Raw genomic sequence first — 20272 nt, 5'->3', positions numbered from 1 at the left:
TAAATAAAGGAGGATGCCATCAGTTGGCGCCACTGCTTGAAGCAGTGACTCGTGCAACAATTTAAGAACACTGACTTGCATATATGTGTGTGTGTGTGTGTGTGAGAAAGAAAGAGAGAGAGGTGGGGGGAGGCGGCACACTTATCAGGAGTGACAGAGAGAACGTCAGGCGAACAGAGTGGAGGGAGGGAGAGGAAAGCAGAAAATGAGAGTGTGGCAAGACAGAGGCTCATAGTGACAGCAGGGGCAGAGGGAGGCAGAGCGAGCGAGTGAGCTGGGAAATAGAAAACTGACAGTGGGAATGCAAAAATGCAGGAAAGGCACTGAAGCTGAGCTGGTGGAGGACTAAACAAGAGAATCCAGCCAAGGCTAGAAAGAGTCATTAGGAAGCAACAGTGAGGAAGCAGAGAGGAAGTGTGGAAACTGACTGATTTGTCCAAATGTGTTTGTGATGTGCAACTGGCGGTGCTTAAATCACAGCGTGGAGTGTGTTTGCGTGAGCGGGTCTGATTGTGCTACCAGTACTGCCTGGAAAACGTGCTTGGTGGATTATGAGAGATCAAGACGGGGGCGATTGTGTGTGTGTGTTAGAGAGTGTGTGTTTATTGGTGAACAAAAGGGCTAGGTGCAGCTTGTTCATGAGTGTGTGTGTTTAGATGAGAAAACCGTGCAGCTGGAGAGTTGCTTGAGGAAAAAGGGAAAGATAGCTGAAGCACTTGAGGATGCCAGGGCATTCAGGGACAAGCACAGCTCTACGATAACTGCCGTCTGAGTACTTCAGACCCAACGAGGGAAAGCAAACCAATAAACAGAGACTGTTGAAGGCAAATAAGGCAAAACCATGGGTGCACATGTCTTCTTGAGCCATCACCGGAACTATTTGTAGGACCAAAGCATCTCTGTTGCTGCTGACTACCTCAAAGGGTAAAGCCACGAAGAAGGTAGAGTTTCTTCGTAGGTCTATGTGAAGGATCGGTGGGGGTCCATTATAGTGTCCAGTGATCCCTTGATGTCTTCAGCACCCAGCCATGGGAGAATGGACCATTTTAGAGCGCCTCCTGGAGGCCGCTGTGCAGCAGCACTCTACAATGATTGGAAGGTAAGAAATGCGAAATCAATGCAATGATCTGTTTCAGTTCTCTCAAAGTAATAATTAACTGCGACCTTTGATCGGGTTCTTATAATTGATTTTTTCATGTTAAATACGTTCTCCTCTCCCGGTTTAATGTGTAGAGACAACTACAATTAAGAATGTCTGAAAAGTGTAAACACTGTTACTCTGTTTGTTTGCGCAGCCCAGAATGTCAGTTTCAGTGTCTGCCTTAGTTAGGGATAGAATGTTTTAAACCCAAACAATGTCATGGCAGTTTGTAACAATTGTAAAATTTTTGCAAATTGGTGACTAATTTGTGTGAATTGTATGATTTCATTTGTACATTTGTTTCATTGCGGTTTCATTTAGGGGTGGGGTTACGGGTGGACCGGACCTTCATGCTTTTTTTCAAAAAAATTGTATGTTTTCATAAAATTCACATTGTACAAATTCATATGAAATCACCATTTTGTAAAACAGACACGTTTTCCGTGAGATCAGGTTGTTGAAACCTGGACATGAATGATACGTCAAACCATGTGGCTTAATAAGTAGCAATTAAACAGTAATTACTACTAAAGTAATGTGCTAAGCAATGTGCCATATAAATTATTTTCACTTGGCAAATGATAAAACTGGCATCACAGAGACTGTTTGATTGAACAAAAGTATTAGATTCAAGTTAATAATCAAAACTACATATTGATTCAAATGCAAAAAAAAAAAAAAAATACAAGAAGAAATGGCATGTATTGGTGGATAACAAAAATTTCTATCTAGTGGTTAATCCTGTTTCTGGGGACCACAGTACTGCACATTTTGTCTTTCTTATCTGACACACCAAGCTTGGTCCATAAAGCTTTCTACTAATGAGCTGACGATTCAATTCAGGTGCATTAGACATACAAAATGTGCAGTTCTGTGGGTCCCCAGGACCAGGATTAAGAACCACTACTGTATGGCGTTATTGGTCCATAATGGTGGCTTATGGTGGAGAGAGAATGACCTCGCGGCTGAGCTTTTAGTTAATCCTGCGGGCACCGTGAGTGCCTATTGGTCAATCTCAAGCTTCAGTAGATCCAGTGTTTGAACCACTGAAGCTCGTGAGACCTCAAGTGACATCGCCTGCTTGGGTGATGCTGTTTTTTCTTCCAGTTTAGCCCCTCACATTCTCTTCTTCATTTGTATTTTGGACACAAATATCCTGCCAGATTTAGCTAAAAAAAAAAACATTGCATCTGTTTTTAAAAGATGTATTGTTTGATGCTTATTAAAGCTAATTGTGGTTTTATCTGACATTTTTTGAGGTGTCATTTTTCTGTGTGCAGCGTTTTGTCCGCAGTGCCCTGTACTTAAATCTCTAATGCAGTTTTCTAAAAAACACACTAATTAGTTTCAGCCTGTCATATGAAATTATCTTGAAGGCAAACATTGTCAAGCAGTGTAAATTAAGGCAGTCAGCCAGGAGACATTGGGTGTGAAATGGTATTAGACATCCAAACAGCCATCTATCGATGCTTAGCATTCAGGTTTTTGTGACTCGTCTACTGACAGTACGCCATTTATCATATGATCATCATAGGTCATGACCATCCAAAGCTATGATGTAATGGACAACTCTTCCTCGTCCAGCAGGGTCTGGTTCATTGCTACACTAGACCCCAGAATACACATTGATTCTATGGCAACAGATGCTTGAATTTGTCGATTTTACGAGACCAAATGGTCGGAGATTGGCATTTGCCATGCATTTCTATTGTCAGCTCTGGCATCAATTTGGCTGGCCAGACATTGAGCGACACTTGCATAGATGTGCCATTAGGCTGAATATGAATGATTACCCTGATCAGATCTCATTCACCATTCACTGCCCCCACACTCACACTTCAGTGAGCACAGGCTGCTTGGCAGCCAATGGTGAATTACACTACGCCTGACAGAGTATGCCTTAGTCTCAAGGGACTGTTTCATTCATTATGTTTGGCATTACTGAGGTGATGTGGGTAGTTTTCTGATGTGAGCTGTTACAAGGAGGTTAATGAATTTGTGTAATTATGGAGCGCGGTTGCCACAGAAATATCCTTAGTGTTTCATCGCAAGGCTCTTTCTTTTGTGCTACGAACATGAATGATACCTGTACTTTTACATTTTGTTAGTGTTCAGACTTCTGATGTTTAGCCATAGGATGATAAAACGGGTGAAAAACCATTTGGCTTCCACTTGAGGAATCCGAGACATATTTAGAGACCAGAATATAGTAGGAGACCTGAAGGTGTGTTTTTTCCCATAATGACTTTAAAATTTCTCAGCATGTTAAAATTGCTTTGAAGTCATGAAATAATATTGTGCATGGAATGGTATGAGAATTAGGCTTTCTTAATCAAAACTCTGGCCCTGTAAATTATGCTTTGTGTGAAAAGGACTGAGTTTTACTGCAGTGTAATTGGAACGATTTGTATGTATAGGTATGTTTTTTAATTTTGCAGAAATGTAGGCAGAGGCACATATTTCCAATGAGCCAATGAGACATTGCATGAGAATTTTGCATGGTCAAGCACTGCCCCCGATTGAAATTTCTAATAAATGAAGTAGGTTAGATTCAAAACTTTTTTTTTTAATTGGTAAATCTACAAAGTTTAAGATTCATTTAATCTGAAACTGATTTTGTTCATCTTGTAGAAGATGAGAGCACAGAATTCTTCATGCAACAAAAGACCATGCATGTTTTACATACTTCAGTGAGGCATGTTGGGTACAGCATATTATTGAAAATATTACACACATCAGGCTGATACCTTGGTTTGCTACAAATATATATTTACGTTTTTAAAAAAATGTACAAATCCAATTCAAGTTCATGTAATTCCAAGTGCTTCTGACATATTTATAGCGTTTGAGCTAATATAATTACCTAATAAATCCTCTCATAATTAACTGATCATTTATTTAGCAGTACTTCAAAGTTTATTGGAGGCAGTTTTCAATTAAATTCTCATTTAGGGAATGGAGTTGGGGATGTGGGCAACTGGTATTTGTTCTAAACAGCTGAATCATTTACAAGCTATTATTCAGCAAAGGATGTCTTGAAATAGACAAACGTAAGATGTGCAGCAGACAGTTGGCAGTGCTGTTACAGTTCACGGTGAATATTTATGGATACAGTGTAAGAAATGCTTTGTCAGATTATGTAAAAATGCATTTTACGCTGTGACATCTAATTTAACATTTAATTCAAGTGAAAAATATTATTCAAATGGGAATTAAATAATATGGCCACATTATATTACACTAATAAATGTGATTTTTTAAGAGCCAAACCCAGTAGAAATAGCCCTGTATGGCAAGAACTGCAAAGTTTCCTTTTTAGAGTGTAAATCCATCATACGTAGATTCTGCATTAGTGTCATTCAAATCAAATTTTAGAGTGTGGGTTTTTTTGTTTTGTTTTTAATAAATTAAACAAGCATTATTAGTTGCAGCCCTAATTTAATATATATGGAGTAAATGGTTCATATACATGGCGCACTTATGTACGAATTGGTAAGTTTCATGATAACTGCTGTCACTACTGTTCTTTAGATTATATATTTATAATATTGTAATTTAATTTTAGTCAGTGGTGAGGTGACTGAACATGCATATAGGGCAAATTGAAGGAGGCACTACTGTAGAGTCATTCCCAACAAAAGCAACTGAATCCCATCATAAAGGGAAGGGATCACAAAATATGAGACAGCAATGCCCCGAAACCCTACCCGCCACATCCCCTCACTTCAATTGTTCTGCACTACAGAGTGAGTCTGGCAGAGGGATGCTCACTTTTGAATAAGGTATTTATAGCTGCACAGATTTCTGGGTATCATGTGTGCTTCTCGATGTGTATCCGTGTGTATTTTTAGAGACTGATACCTTAATCACAGTGGATTTGACGTTCCATTCCGCATGTCCATCACACCATCCAGTCATATTTGGCTGCTTAGTCATCTATTTGTACCATATCATTTCTATACATATTTAAACATCCATTTACAGATTCATTACAGCTCTATTCACTTGTGCGTGACTTGACTCACACTGAGACTTCCTGAACCACAGGCTGTTGGCTGTTATCCATCCTGCTTTTCTAATCTCTCTTAGCCCTCCATCCATGTTTTCATCTCTTTGTCCCTTTAGCCCTTGGATTATATTGGTTATGCATTTGATTCTGTGCAAAGAAATAACATGAAGCCTCGAAGGAGATGTGTTGTGACACACATTTCCAAATCATCAATCCGTTTGCCACTCAACATCAACACAGATTTTATTCAGATTACACACTACAAATGTATACTGTAGACACAATCATCTTCAATCTCTGTTACAGAAAGATTATACACAGCGAAGACAGACGTTATGCCAAAGCGTGATTAGTAATTCAGAGGATAGAGTAAAATGAGAGGCATTTACCACAAAAGAAAAAGAGAAAAATTACTCTAGTGGATATAGAAGTATCTGAATGTAAAAGCTCAAGCTGTTAAAATATAGTTTACCCCATAAACTGAAAATTCTGTCACAATATCATTGCTTGTTCCAAATCTATAAGACGTTCTTTCTTAAAAGGATAGTTCACCCAAAAATGAAAATTCGGTCATCATTTACTCACCCCGTATGACTTTCTGCTGAACACAAAAGAAGATAATCTGAAGAATGTAGGTGACAGTTTTGGTGATCATTTACCTTTCTCTAAATATCTTCTTTTATGTTTTATAATACATGAGGGTGAATAAATGATGATTTTTGATTGAACTGTTCTTTCCATTTCAAATTAAGCCATTTGTTGTCAATGCCATTGGTTTTCATGTACCTCAAAACCAAACTCTAACTTTGAATATGTGCGAATGAGATTTAAATACTGTACATTTAATTAATAATAAACGTATTCATATGCCGTCTTTACATTGCAGAGTTAAATTGAAAAATAATTTACAAAAATATGCCACCTCTGCCTCTTCTCAGTAACAAAAAAGGATTTGATGTGGCTTTGAAATCCATAAACCTGAAACGGTTGCATTTAAAGGGGATTGTTCCTCTAAAAAAACATACCACTTCAGAAGGTGCTACTGTGCTGCGTTCAAAGTGTAAAGCTTTATGGTGCATGGTAGAACATCACCTAGCAAATGTCTTCAAGGGAAATAAATCACAGATATTCTGCCAACACAGTCATAACAAAGAAGACAATATCATTTTTACAGTCAGATTTTGAAGTTGAGGTGTGTGGCAGTTTGCCGCAAAGAATTATGGGATCTGGGATGACATCTAACTGCCTCTCCTGAACAAATAAAGCATAAATCAGTGTCTTATCGCTCTGAACCGCATCAAAACCTCAAGCTGCTCATGGAAGATGAAATAACAAGAGAAAGAAGGTCCTTTGAGGACAGGAGAAGCACATGATGGTTGTCAGAACCAATATAACACAAAACGAGGTTTAGAGCTGATACTGTGAGTACATCTCTCAAGACCGAGGCGAAACAACTCTGTAAAAGGGACATACTTTACAGACCACTAACCATTACACTCACAAACACACACTGACCGTACAACACCACAAGCAAAATCTTCATGTAACTTCTTTCACACAAAATGAAAACAAATATTAGATACCAAACACACACATTCATCATCCATCGCACACACACACGAACAGAGGCGTCTGTCCCAACAGTATGTCGCCATTTACCATCATATTAGTGAGACAAGCGTTCTTTCAGGGGCACATCAGCCTCCTGTTGCATTATATACGTAATTTAATGAGTATGCACACACACACACACTTACACATTCACATATGTGGCAAACATGTAGGAGGGTTGGCATAAATATTTCTCCATAGCAACAATCCAATGCACCCAATAATATATTTAGCACTTCATTCAGATGTTTCTAAAATAAAAGTATAAGCAGGAAGCAGGTCTATGTCTTGAGAAGCAAAAATAGTATCCTTATAGCTACCCTAACCTTCCCTACTAGGATCAATATTAGAACTGAACTCTCGAACTGGTGTTAGCTTCATTAGATGTTGACAAATCCATCTCCTTTCATTATAGACAGATACTGTGTATTGCATTCAACTTGGGCTACGTCTACATTAATACAGATACATTTGAAAACGCTCTCCATCCACACTAGCGTTTTCAAGCCTTTTCCAAAAGTTTCTCATCCACACTGATATGTCAGAAAACGTTAAATTCGCTTTACTGCGCATGCGTAAAGCCTCAAAAAAGCTCACTGATACAATACAGGTTTTCATGCTATTCTTCTGGCAGGATTATTTTCTTTAGGAAAATCTCTCACCATTCACAATAGCAGTATAACACAAGATATCTATTGGTACAAAATGTGGTACAATCTTTTTCAAAAGCCTCTGTTTTATAGTCCACAATGCGAAAAATGTATCCACTTTGGAGAGCGTTTTTCAAAAAGCTAAATTTTCCTTGAGAAAAAAGCGTTGTCTTAGTGTGAATGGAAGGCCAAAATGGAGAGAAAAGGATGCATTTTCAAACGAAAACGTATTAGTGTGGATAAGGCCTTGGAAAGTTGGAATTTGCACCTAGGGACCTCTTAAAAGCGTACTGTAAACTCTGTCAGAAAATGTAAACCACCAACTATGCTGAAATGCAGATGTACATGGCTCACCCAAGGAGATGCACTTTTAAGCAAATAAATTGCACCAGTTGAGTTGTACACATTAGATAATTGTAGCATGGTTTATTCCCTTCAATTTAGCTGTAGACATTACATGTCTGCAAAGCTAACAGTTGCACTGTTATTTAATTTTCTTGTACATCATCATCCAAGTGTTGGGCAGGGGAGTGCATTTAGTCATTCAGTCGGAAGTCAGAGATATCAAGTACACATATCCCATATCTTTCAACACAGCCAGAGTCTAGGGAGGATGTGACTTTACAGTGAGAGATGAGTGCGTAAGATGTGCGTAAACCCTGTATAATTCCGCTCAGTGACACACAAAGGAGCATACATAAGCATAACAGTATAATCCTAAGGGATGCAGTTTTTCAGACCAGCAGAATTAAAACAATAAAGGTTGAGAAGAAAAACATTGCAAACCTTGGCAGAATCCAGGTTATGCAATGTACATACATCACCGCCAAATGTACTCATTGACGCTTCACCTAAATGCATATAAAAGAGCTGTAAAAGCTTTCTGTGATCGCTCAGTAAAAGCAAACGCAAATCTTTTTGAGTACAAGATAAAAATTGACCCAGGACACTCAGTGGTCACTTCCTGTTGCTGACTCGTGGCTGCGTGTGTGCATGTGTGTCACGCAGGATTCTGGACGTCAGTGCGGGTAAACGGATGGTCGTCCTGGCACAAACCCTTGCGTAGAGACCTTCCTCTCCTCTCTTTCTCCTCTGTCCTTCTGCTGAGAGAGGAGAGATATGGAGCCTAGCCATCCTCTGTCTCTCTATATAAGGGCATGTGAGTCTCTGCTGGGTTTGTGAAAGGAAGTCCCGTTCAAAAATACTGTAGTGATAGTATAACCATGGTACCGAACAGCTCAGTCTCACAAAAGAGATATAAAAACGTCACATTTTAATGTGATTTTGAAGAATTTTGGTTACGTGAGGCAAAATTTCATTACAGTATTATATAGAGTTTAGAGTGATTGTTTGCAGGATGGGGTGTGAAGATAAGCAAGGCTTTGTGCAAAAATGCATTCCTTCATTTACAATTAAATTTTCGGTCACACTTTACTTTAAGGTAATCTCTCACTAGTATCTAACTATTAACTATGACTTTTGCCTCAACAAACTCCTAATTTGCTGCTTATTAATAGTTAGTGAGTTATTTGTTAAGTTTAGGTATTGGATAAGGGGTCTAAAATATGATCATGCAGAATAAGGCATTAATAAGTGCTTTATAATTACTAATAAACAGCCAATAATGTGCATGCTAGTTAATAGAGAGAACTGATTCTTAAAAAAGATTTATCAGTTTTATTTATATATTTCTCTTTTACACAATAAAATAGCAATGAAACAGGTTCCTGAATCAGTTTTTAACTTTCTTTTTTTTTTAATTTGATGTATTATATTAAAACAAAATGCATAATTAATTTGAGATCGGATAATTTGATTAGCATTACATTAACAGAATATAATGTGAGACAGCTAGAAATCGTGATATAGGTCTGTCTCACTGCTGCTTTATTCACGCCTAAAATAATATGAAAGGTCCAAGAAATACTCAGAGCATATTTTACAATGCACCATTATAATTACTAAAAACTACTGCATTCATTTTCATAATTCACTGAAGTCGACTATTCCACTCATATACATACATTTTGTACATACACTGTAAAAAAATTGTTTCATCTTAAAATAATTTGTTACCCCGCTGACTTAAATTTTTAGCTTTTACAACTAAAATATTCCAGTTGTCCCTTAAATTAACATTGAGTAACTTCAATTACTGAGCACACTATCTATGCAAAAGGTTTCAAAATATTTATTAACAACGACGTTTCAGGAATTTTTTCCAGATGATTCCAAAAATTCCCGATGAAGGTCATGCGACCGAAACATCGTTGTTAATAAATATTTTGATGCCTTTTGCAAGTTGACTAAACTAAACATTTTAAGTCAGTGGGGTAACAAATTATTTTAAATTGAAACGACTTTTTGGAACAATTGTTTTGTTAAAATATTTTGCTTATTGCCTCAAGTTAACAGCTGATTGGTCCATGACAGTGAACTTTCTGAGGAGGCCTTTAGCCTTCAGCACATAGTGTCTTTAACACCACAACACCCCAGTCTTGCTCAAACTGTTGCTACGTTTGTCTATGCAGATCACAATGACTGAAAATGCTGCAATTATTTGCTATTTCTGAGATAAAACAGTACAATTTGAATGTTAACATTGTGTGTTCAGAAGGCATCTAGTTGACATACATGTGGCAAATCCAATCCATGTTGTTGTATTTGTAGTATGTTACTGATTACATTTTAGTAAACAAGTAGTAATTTGTACTGAAAAGCATTTTTGAAATAATTCAGTTCCCAATCCTCCAAGCCATGTATAAAATGCATTTATACACCCATAGATAACGCATATACAAATGTATGAATGCATAATGTTATTATGGCCTCAGAGAATTGGGAGCAAGATGAAAAATCAAAAAGGAATATTAAACAGTTAAGACAATTAATTAATGCAGTAATTTAAGCAATGGTAAGCTATTCATGAAAAAAAAAAAAAAAAAGATTCCAGTCACAGTCCACAGCTTAGCTGAAAATGCCACAAGCTAGAACTGCGCTGGAACACGAGCTTTCAGATTTCATTGATTCAGCCATTAAAATTACAAAAGGAGAGACCGTCTTTTCCCTTATCTTCTCCATTTTTCCTTCTTTCCTCTCCTTTTTTTTCTGAAGCAGCAGGAACAGAAAGAACTGTGTGAAACTGAACGATGTAATGGTTTGTTGCGTTAGGAAGAATGCATGTCAAAACATCCTGCTTCTTTGTGCCTCTTAGCTCCTTTATGTTGTCTTAATCAGAGTCATCAGCATGCCAGTGTAATTGCTGCTATCAGAGGCAGTGAAACAGCATGCTGCTAGAGCCGAAATAGAGTCTGAATAGACTGCGACTTCTCAATATAGCGGGTTCTTATCACATAAGCAAGTGAAAATCACTCTCTCACTCCCCTTTCCCTTGTTCTCGCCAGCTTTCTGCCCTGTGTTGTTGCCATGGTAACAGGCAGCGGGAGGCAGAGTGATGCTGTGGGTACCACTGATGGGGGGAGATTTGGGGGGTTCTCTCCCTCACGGACTGAGCGCCTTCACGCCTCCGTACTACTAAAACATGCACACAGTCAGTCAGTAGCATTAAAGGCTAGTGGTAGACACACTTGATATCTAGTGGCATGTCTTTTCTCCACATATTTAGACTGAATAGTGCTTTCAGTGTATTATTCAGAAATATTAGTCAAGTGAATAAGGCTTATTGTATTACCATGTTGATAATGTAACAGATTTTTTTCATAAAAGAATTACATAAAAGAAAATGTTGCATAAGTGGCCTTAATTACCATGTACTTACATTTAAATGAATCATTTGGTACAATGCACTTTGTGTACATGTTTTTACATTGTACTTATATTTTAAAGAATACCTACATGTAATTACATCTGTTATTAATTTCTGTAATTATATTTATGATTACACTGTTGACCCATCTCTTACACCTTAACCCACCATAAAAACCTACCCATATCCCACCTCAATAGCTTTTTTGATGTAAGTATATAGTAGATAAGGGCACTTAATTTAAAGTGTGACAAAATGTTTTTAATTTTATCATAAGTGAAAATTTTACTTTAATATTATCGCTAATTTAGCTTTTGTTTATGGTGAAATTAAATTGTATAAAGTCCCCAAAAATATTAGACTGTACTGCATTGACATACAGGTTTATGTCTAAAGAAAATATAATGATTATGGTCTATATAATAAGTAATCTTTTTCACTTTGTGTCAATGTTTTTTATCTTTGAAAAAATAATTATCGTTGATTAATATTAAATCAGAATTTAAGGTGTGAACCAAACCTTAAATATAATTCATGACAATAATGAATTAATTTTATTCTGTAATGAATAATTTTACTGTTTTAATGTTTTAGTATTTGAAAAATAAATATTTTTCATTCACATTAAATATTTTTTATTAATATTAATTTAAAATGTAAGGTTTGAACCAAACCATAAATACCTTTTTTTTTTTTTAAGTTAGCCCTTTTGTTTTTTTCAGTGTTGTAGGGACTAAAATAGCCCCTAAATGTGTTTTTGGATTAACAGGAAACTTATGAGAGACACAGAACAGGTGAGCCAGACGGGAGGAAAATGAAAAGAGATTAAAAAAAAAGATGAAAAAAGAGAAAGTACGAGGGAAAAGAATGAGGAGTAGGTGGGGGTTGGGGAATACATAATCTAAAGCTATTGGATGGCATTAAAGAACTCGTAATGCAAGAATCCCTCTATTGGCTCTAATACAGATAAAAGGTTGGGGGGTTTGCGTGTGCAAGCTATTATATAATCCATCCTCTGATGAAATTTTTACCACATTGGCCGTTTTTATTCACGAAAATTTCATATTATTTGTCAGTGTTGTGTGTGCCTGTGTACATGTGCAATTCCCTGCACATTTTTCCCTTTCTCCCAGCATTCCATGGACTCTTTTGATCAGTCTGGCTGCCTACACTTAACCACACAAAGACAACACACTCCTACAAAGTGCACAGTGCTTGCAATGAGTTGCAAAAGCATAAAACAAGGAATTGCACACCTTATCAAAGTCACCAAAGAAATCAGTTTAATCTTTGGTGGGTTTGGATTTCATGTCCATGTGATGAAATGTTAGAGAAACCTGCAATGGAGCATTGCTAACACATGTGATGTCCATTTGAAACCTGTTTTTCCTTAACAGCCATCATTTTAAAGCAGTGTATCATTTTGTGTTCAGTGTTAAAAAAAAATCACGGTTTAATGTACGGAAAAAAGTAAATCAGTATAAATAAGCAGTAGTCCTAGCTTGACTTTCTAGACTGTCAGGACGGTCGACCTTGTGGGATGCTTTAAAGGGGAGGAATTGAAAGGTGCTAGTTGTATTTGTAACAGAGGTCAGATGGTATTGTATGAACTGTACAGGTAAACCTCACTCCCCTGGCCTCTATTGCCAGTTCAATCCCCACTTCATTAATCTTGGAAATACAAATGAATATATTTTAAATGAAACTCGAGAGATTTCTGTCCAATTCTGTCCCCCAAAACATCATATAAAGAAATTGTCTCTTCAGACAGCTTGGATTAAAACACTCAGTGAAGTCATATTGATTACTTTTACAATCGTCTTTATACATTTTTTGAAGCATGAACGTTTTAGTGGAAAGAACTTACAATAGAGTGGTGTACGATTTTGCTTCCTGTCCAGCCACAGACTCAAGCTGGGCCCAGAAAAACGAAAACACTGTGGCTGATTGGGTGCAGGTTAAAGCTGCCTCTTTGACCTCACAGCTGGAACAAGAACGCGCTGAATAAATCTATCAAAAGTGAGGGCTCCAATCACATTATTCACTTACCTGATGTGACACCAACAGCTTGAAAGCACCTAGAAAACCATTAAAATGGGGAAAAAAACCACAACTTTACAGCACTCAAACATTTACAACAAAAGTTAATACTACAGAGGGAGTATTATACAGTTTAATTTCTGTAGACATATCAGAATTGGAAAACAATTGGAACTGGTCAACTCATTTCTGGCACTTTTAGTATTTACACGTTAGTCTTTTGATACTTCAATAGAGACATTCACAAACTCCACATGCAGATGTAAGTAATAATGAAATGAATTATAAAGACCCCCAATTGCTTGCAAATGATAAAATGCATTTGCAACTTCATCCAGTGCTTTCTAATGCATAATGTATAATCAGAGAGTGAGCTCCAAACGATTCAATGCATGAGATGTGGTTTTGAGTCAAGATCAAGACTCTAGCTTTGCCTGATATACAGTATCACTGATATATCACTTTATTGAATCGATAAGCAGATGTAGTCTACAAATGGTTGATTATGGTTTTTACCTTTGCATAGGTAGTTCATTACTGGTCATGTACTCTAACACAAGGAGTTTTTCTGACTGTGTTTGTGTCTGCTGAGGTCTGGCATGCTCAAGTGATGCTGACTCTGATTTAAAAATTAATGAGATTGGAAAAGCGACTACATTTCTGGATGAGGACACAAATAAATATCTGGTAAAAGATTTTCTGAAGAACACAATGATAATCAGTTCAATACAATAAGGTTCCAGTTGTTAAAATTATATAACATGACCTAACTTACAATGAACATTTACATTTTCATTAACAAATATTAATAAACACTGTATGACTCATTGTTAGTTTATGCATCATCTAACATTAATTAATCATGAAGTACTGCTGCCATGATTGGAAAGATGTATTTTATTTAAAATTGGTCTGCTTTATGCCTCTTTGTTTTATTTTTATCAGAACAACATTAGATTTATTAATAATGCTTTGAATGGTCAGTTCAAGATTTAGAATTTAAGCGATTTTCTTTTTTATTCAGAACACTGAATATAAGTTATCATACGCAAACCCCAGTAGTGTTTAAACTGTGTCTGTATTCGCTCAGAGTGAGAGCTTATGTTGGTGTTTATGTTGTCAAGATGTCAAAATTTCTCCTCTGTCCACACCGACAGCTACTCTCTTTTCTCTTTTGGGAATCAGGTTGATGCTAAAGTCATTACTATGGTAACAAAATTACATATACTGGATATTGACTAGGCTCTCTGAATAATAAATCTGATTACATTACTTGCATAAAAACAGAGTGGATAGTCCCTGAAAACCATATCAGAATTGGGTACAGTGTGAACCTAACCTTTCAAGCCTATGAAATTTGGTTGAAGTGGATGGGGATTGACTTTAAGAAAATGCATGCCATATCCACCCTCCAGAAAACAATCCAAATGTGCACAATTACAGAACCTAGAATAAAAAAATGCAAATAGCCCATATACAAAAGCTGTCTTACAGAGCAATCATCTTAAATGTAGAGCGTAAGTCCAAACCCACTGATGCACAAATTCAATCGGTTTTATTCCTGCCTTCCCTTACAAACATATGTAATCTCGCTCTGTCCATCTCTTACTCAATCAAACGCTGGTACAGAAATAGCCCTAACGACAGTGACAACTGAGGTGTAAAATCTAAACTGTTGCTATGGGAAATAGAAGAGAACAGGTTTGAATGCCATCATGCTACCAAATTAATGAGCAATATAGAGACTAGCATCGACACAGGTTATTGTACCAATAATACAGGTTACCATGTTAACAGAGTTTAACGGCACAGAAGGAGCTATAATTAGAGCAGAATTGTTTCAAAATTAGAGCTCTTAATTAAATGTGCAAAGTTGGTCTTGAAAGTGAAAAACACATTTGAACAGCAAATGCGAACATCTGCAATGCTAATTAGCTGGTAGCCTAAATAAGGGACAAATTATGTCAATGGAAGAAACTGAGGAAATGTTTTTTTGGAGCCTGTTTATATTGCACATCAAATCACATTCCCTCTTTTTCTCTCCACCAGGATTCTACTGACGGTTGTGGTGATATTCCGTATCCTGATTGTGGCCATCGTAGGTGAAACGGTCTATGAGGATGAGCAGACCATGTTTATCTGCAACACCCTCCAACCTGGGTGCAACCAGGCCTGCTACGACAAGGCCTTCCCCATCTCCCACATCCGATACTGGGTGTTCCAGATCATCCTTGTTTGCACGCCCAGCCTGTGCTTCATCACCTATTCAGTGCATCAGTCGGCCAAACAACGTGACCGTCGCTACTCCTTCCTCTACCCAATGATGGAGAGGGACTACAGTCGTGAGGGTACCCGCAAACTACGCAACATTAATGGAATTTTGGTGCAGCACTCTGACAGTGGTGGTGGAAAAGATGAACCTGATTGCTTAGAAGTAAAGGAGATCCCAAATGCTCCAAGAGGCCTCCTGCATAGCAAGAGCTCCAAGGTACGACGACAAGAGGGCATCTCTCGCTTTTACATAATCCAAGTCGTGTTCCGCAACGCACTGGAGATAGGCTTCTTGGCGGGACAGTATTTTCTATATGGCTTTAGTGTCCCCGGCATCTTTGAGTGTGACCGCTACCCCTGCCTGAAGGAGGTGGAGTGCTACGTATCACGGCCCACTGAGAAGACGGTCTTCCTAGTGTTCATGTTTGCAGTGAGTGGGCTCTGCGTCGTGCTCAACCTTGCTGAGCTCAACCACCTCGGCTGGAGGAAAATCAAGGCTGCCATTCGAGGTGTGCAAGCCCGCAGGAAGTCCATCTGTGAGATCCGCAAAAAGGACATGGCCCACCTGTCACAACCGACAAACCTGGGCAGGACCCAGTCCAGCGAGTCTGCTTATGTCTGATCTACATTCACCTAAATATGGAGTCACAAGGAGTGGAGCAGAGTGGAATGCGGTCATGGTACTTGTGCAAATGTTTATAATGGCAAAGGGGGAGGGGCTCCACGTAGCCACACCTCTTTCCCACAAGCCACTCCCTCCCTCTTTATGCCATATGACGATGTTTGAGGAAGTTTGCACAATGTTAGGCTTCTGGAACAGCATGTGAAGACAGGGCATAAAAGGCAATTTTTGAGTTTCGAACACAAGGATCAATGGAAGGGTGAAGAGCGTAAGGTACGATACACGGAGGTGATGGAGGTCTAACACAGAATGTAATGGAAATAAAAGAATCTGGGTCTGTTTTCCCACTTTTCTCACTTTCACATCTTGAGGAAAGAGGAAAAAGAAGGATAGTTAGCAGGAGAGCGTAGCATGACAATAACCTCCCACTTTCCTCAACCGTTGTCGCTGAGATGGTGCCAGAAGAAGAGTACTGTTTAGGTTTGCTCTCCTGGCAGCACATCGGCCTAAAACAAACAACGGGCGAGATATAAACATTGTTACAGCAGTGGCACCTTCACTTTGACATTTGATCGAACAAACATTAGCATCTTCTTTTGTAATCTCTCTCTGGTTGTCGTAAAAGACTAGGAGAGGATTATTACCTCCTCGCAAAGTGTGCCCTTCCAAAAAGACACCCACTGTTACGTGTTCCAGTCAAATATTCAACCTTCTCGTGGTGCATGAATGTGTGTTTATATGTATGTATGTGACCAAAGTTGAAAGAATTTAGAAAATCGCAGATTCCTTTTTGTTCATTTTAAGATTATATACTTTTTTCCTGCAAAGGTTGGTGCCATCAACTTAAATGACTGTTTATTTCAGAATATGATTTAAGACATATTTAAACGTTTATTGCAAAGTTAGATTATTTATCTTTATTGGGAAAGAGAGCCAACCCTGCTGAAAAGAATCTCCGTGCTGGGCCAAGGCTGGTTTATGCTGGTTATTGCTGGTTTAACTGGTGGAGAAGCATAGCCATGCTGTGCACCAGCAAAAAACAAAACTAAGTAACCAGCATGGTCTTTCTGGTGAACACGATTAACAAAGGAAGTCTTGTGTATTATGATAGATGCTTGATGGGGACACCCGTAAAAAGAATTGAAGAAATGTTTTCATGTATCCAAATGTTTCTATCAGATGAATTTATCATCAAAACATTAGCATAAAAGGTATCTTTCAAAGGCATGTTTACAAAGCTTTATCTGTCAAATGACTTTTGAAATGAAAAATCGATGTTCAGTGTGTGTTATTAGGAAAAAGGATCGGTTTATAGTGTTTTATTAGCTTTTTTCTTCTCGTCACGTGTTTAATCGGCATGCCTTTACTATTAAGAAAAGAAGAAGCTTAGAACAAATATATGTATGCATTGCACTTTGTGGGGATGGGAAGAGTGGATAAAAGGAGAAACTCACTCTGGGAAGGACATTAGTGGTGGGAAAGTGAGCCTTTTGAATCGGTCCATCCGAAATAAGATCGATGACAAGTGCGTAGGTATGTGCGTGTATGTATCTGGGATCCACTGTGTGCCTTTGTTTACACAGTGTGGGTTAAAGCAGAGTGTAACATCTCTAACGAACACACACAAAAAAACATTCGTCGTTCAGCCAATTTTAGCACTAGGCCCACTAAAGAACGTATTTGTGCCTACACCGCCCTGACTCCACTCTGCACGTGCACATAAAACAACCCCGTGTAGACAGAACACAGTGCAACTAGCACGGACTGACATACCACAGACACAGAAAACACTGTCAGACAAGATACAGAGAGAAAGAGAGGAAACTGCAGAGGCCCTTTAATAGCAACACAATTGTCCTGACTTTGGCAGTTCTTGCAGAAAAAAAGTCTTTCACAAGAAAGTGTGTGTTTATGTTTAGCTTGACATGAAGTGCGGTTTAGCCACAGTTCTGATTCAGGCCAGAAGTCCATGTGAGGATGGATATTGTGGTTTACATCTAAATTGAATGAGAGGTATAAAATCGGCCACCTTTATGAGGCATCCAACGCATGTCACATTTGTTTTACTGCAAATGTAAACAGCTCTTAAATGATCCGTAAAAACTTTGAAGCAATTGTGGACTTTTCTGTACTTCATCCAAGATCAGAACATGATTACATTTAGACCCAGGGTACAAAATTAACACTCATCAAGCGGTAAATGTGATTGGCAAGTACATACACGAAGCTACTTGCCAGTTTATTAGGAACTGCAACAGTACTGCAATAATATGACCCTCAACAAAGTGATGCAATTCAAAGACATACAAACTACTACTGCTGTTATTTTTCATTTAAATGCAAATACAATTCCATGGCCATTAATAAATATTTAGGCCTGGTACACGTTCATTTTGAACCCTGTGTATACACTCTAAAATGCAATTTATTAAACAGTGTTGTTATAGCATATCGCAAATTTAACAAGGTTTGCGTAAAACAACACAAAATGCCAACAAAATAAGAAAAAAAAAAGAAGATGTTGGTTAAAATTAAAATTAAGTTTTAAAGAGGTTTTAGATATGTTTAATGGAAAACAAGACTCACTTTTAATTTAATCAGAACAAATAAATAGTAATGGCTGAAAGTAAGGCTTTCTTAACACAAAGGTTTGATTGTATCCTCTGCAGATCTAATAGTCGGGACCAGTTTAACATGTAAATTATAAGGGACTATAGTCATTATTTTGTGGGGTAGAAATGAAATGCACCCTATACTTGGGACCAAGCATATCTGTTTCTTACACTGTACCTTCTCCTGTGTTAGAGAATTCCAGTTCTTTTACTCTGATCTACGAAAACAGTAACTCTGCCAAAATCATAACCTCTGTAACTATGCAGCATTAAAGGGCATCTTTTACAAGTGCAGTTCAGAGATTATGAAGATTGCTTCCCCAAGTGAGAACTTCTTCATGTGCTTAATCCACTCTTCTCCTCAGCCTATTTTTATAAAACCTATATCAGAGTTTTAATACTAGACAAAAAGAACAATGTCAGATTTTGTTTCTTCTTTTTATTTATTCCAGCTTGTGAATTATGTTTATATGTGTTACTCTTTTTTACAGTGCTGTAATATGAGGGACACAGCAGGGGGTATTTTAAGACCAGAACTAGGGTTTGAAGTGAAAAATGTGGCTTTACTTGCCAAAGTTTTGTTATATGCAACTTAACTAATTGGGTTTCGGTGAATGGGTTGTTCAATTACTGTAAAGCATGTGTAACTGATATGGAAAGCATGTTTTTGTTCTTTTATTTTATGAAACAGAAAAGCAGGGACAAGTAAATGTCATGGTTAGATTAGAAAACTAGGTAAAATGGTAAATATTTCAGGCATTAATGGGCCAAAACTAAATTATAAGACTATAGCAGGTATTTTAAACTACGCAGACTACAATCTTGTCACAAACATATGCAACACTTGATTTTCAGCACAAACTTTTGACATGAGGGTCAAAAAGTATTTTTATGATTACACACATCCTGTAGTCACTGCCAGACTATTTTGTAGAAAATAACTGTTTCACAAAAAGTGTTTTTTGAGACATAATTGATGTGTAAGTGTTTAATTGACGGTATGACGTTAATCTACTGCCACTGATCATCATCTTAAATGTGAGATGAAGACTTTAACTGCTGATATTTCAAAAAGTCATAATGTAATTAAACACCCAGAAAATATAGCGGGCCAGTGCACATGAAAGAAATAAAAGCTGTCTCAGGTGACAGATTTTTTAAAAATGACATGTTCTAAGTGTTTCTACAATTATTATTCAATGTACAGCATCTTTGAAAAAGCCAGTTGAAAGTTTGCCCATGTTTTATAGAGTTGAAAAGCAAACAAACTACTGATAAATTGTAAATTATTTGATAACAATCTTTTACAAACATGTTTTCAGACAAGTATACCTTGAAAATAATCAGAATAACGCTCAAACATCAGTCTAACGAGTCTCTCCTGGCAGTGCCAAAAGATTTTTACAGCAATCGCGCTACACAGATTTACATATGAATACAACAGAGGCAAGTTCATTCCCCGTTAGCTCAGGAAAAACAATCGTTCTAATCTCACGTTAATCCTTTTTCAATGATCATCACATGTCCCAGAATGCTCTTCTGCCAGAAAT

General features: G+C 37.5%; 1 protein-coding gene across 1 annotated transcript; it reads left to right on the top strand.

The window, feature by feature from the left end:
- Window positions 1-200: 200 nt before the first annotated feature.
- Window positions 201-18603, top strand: LOC306851301 (gap junction delta-2 protein-like). The gene is made up of 2 exons (XM_079387458.1): window positions 201-1099; window positions 15267-18603. The coding sequence occupies exons 1-2, from the start codon at window positions 1029-1031 to the stop codon at window positions 16108-16110; spliced, it is 915 nt and encodes a 304-aa protein (XP_079243584.1). The 5' UTR covers window positions 201-1028; the 3' UTR covers window positions 16111-18603.
- Window positions 18604-20272: the final 1669 nt, after the last annotated feature.

Source organism: Barbus barbus, assembly GCF_936440315.1.
Source record: "Barbus barbus genome assembly, chromosome: 31".
In the NCBI taxonomy this organism is placed as follows: Eukaryota; Metazoa; Chordata; class Actinopteri; order Cypriniformes; family Cyprinidae; genus Barbus; species Barbus barbus.
The sequence above is the reverse complement of the archived record's forward strand: the minus strand, read 5'-3'. Positions and strand labels throughout refer to the sequence as shown.

What these genes read in the sequence shown, in the direction of transcription:
- LOC306851301 (XM_079387458.1), top strand. Translation starts at nt 1,029, where the DNA reads ATGGGAGAATGGACCATTTTAGAGCGCCTCCTGGAGGCCGCTGTGCAG. An exon ending in CACTCTACAATGATTGGAAG is followed by an intron (nt 1,100 to 15,266) that starts GTAAGAAATGCG and finishes TCTCTCCACCAG; the next exon opens with GATTCTACTGACGGTTGTGG.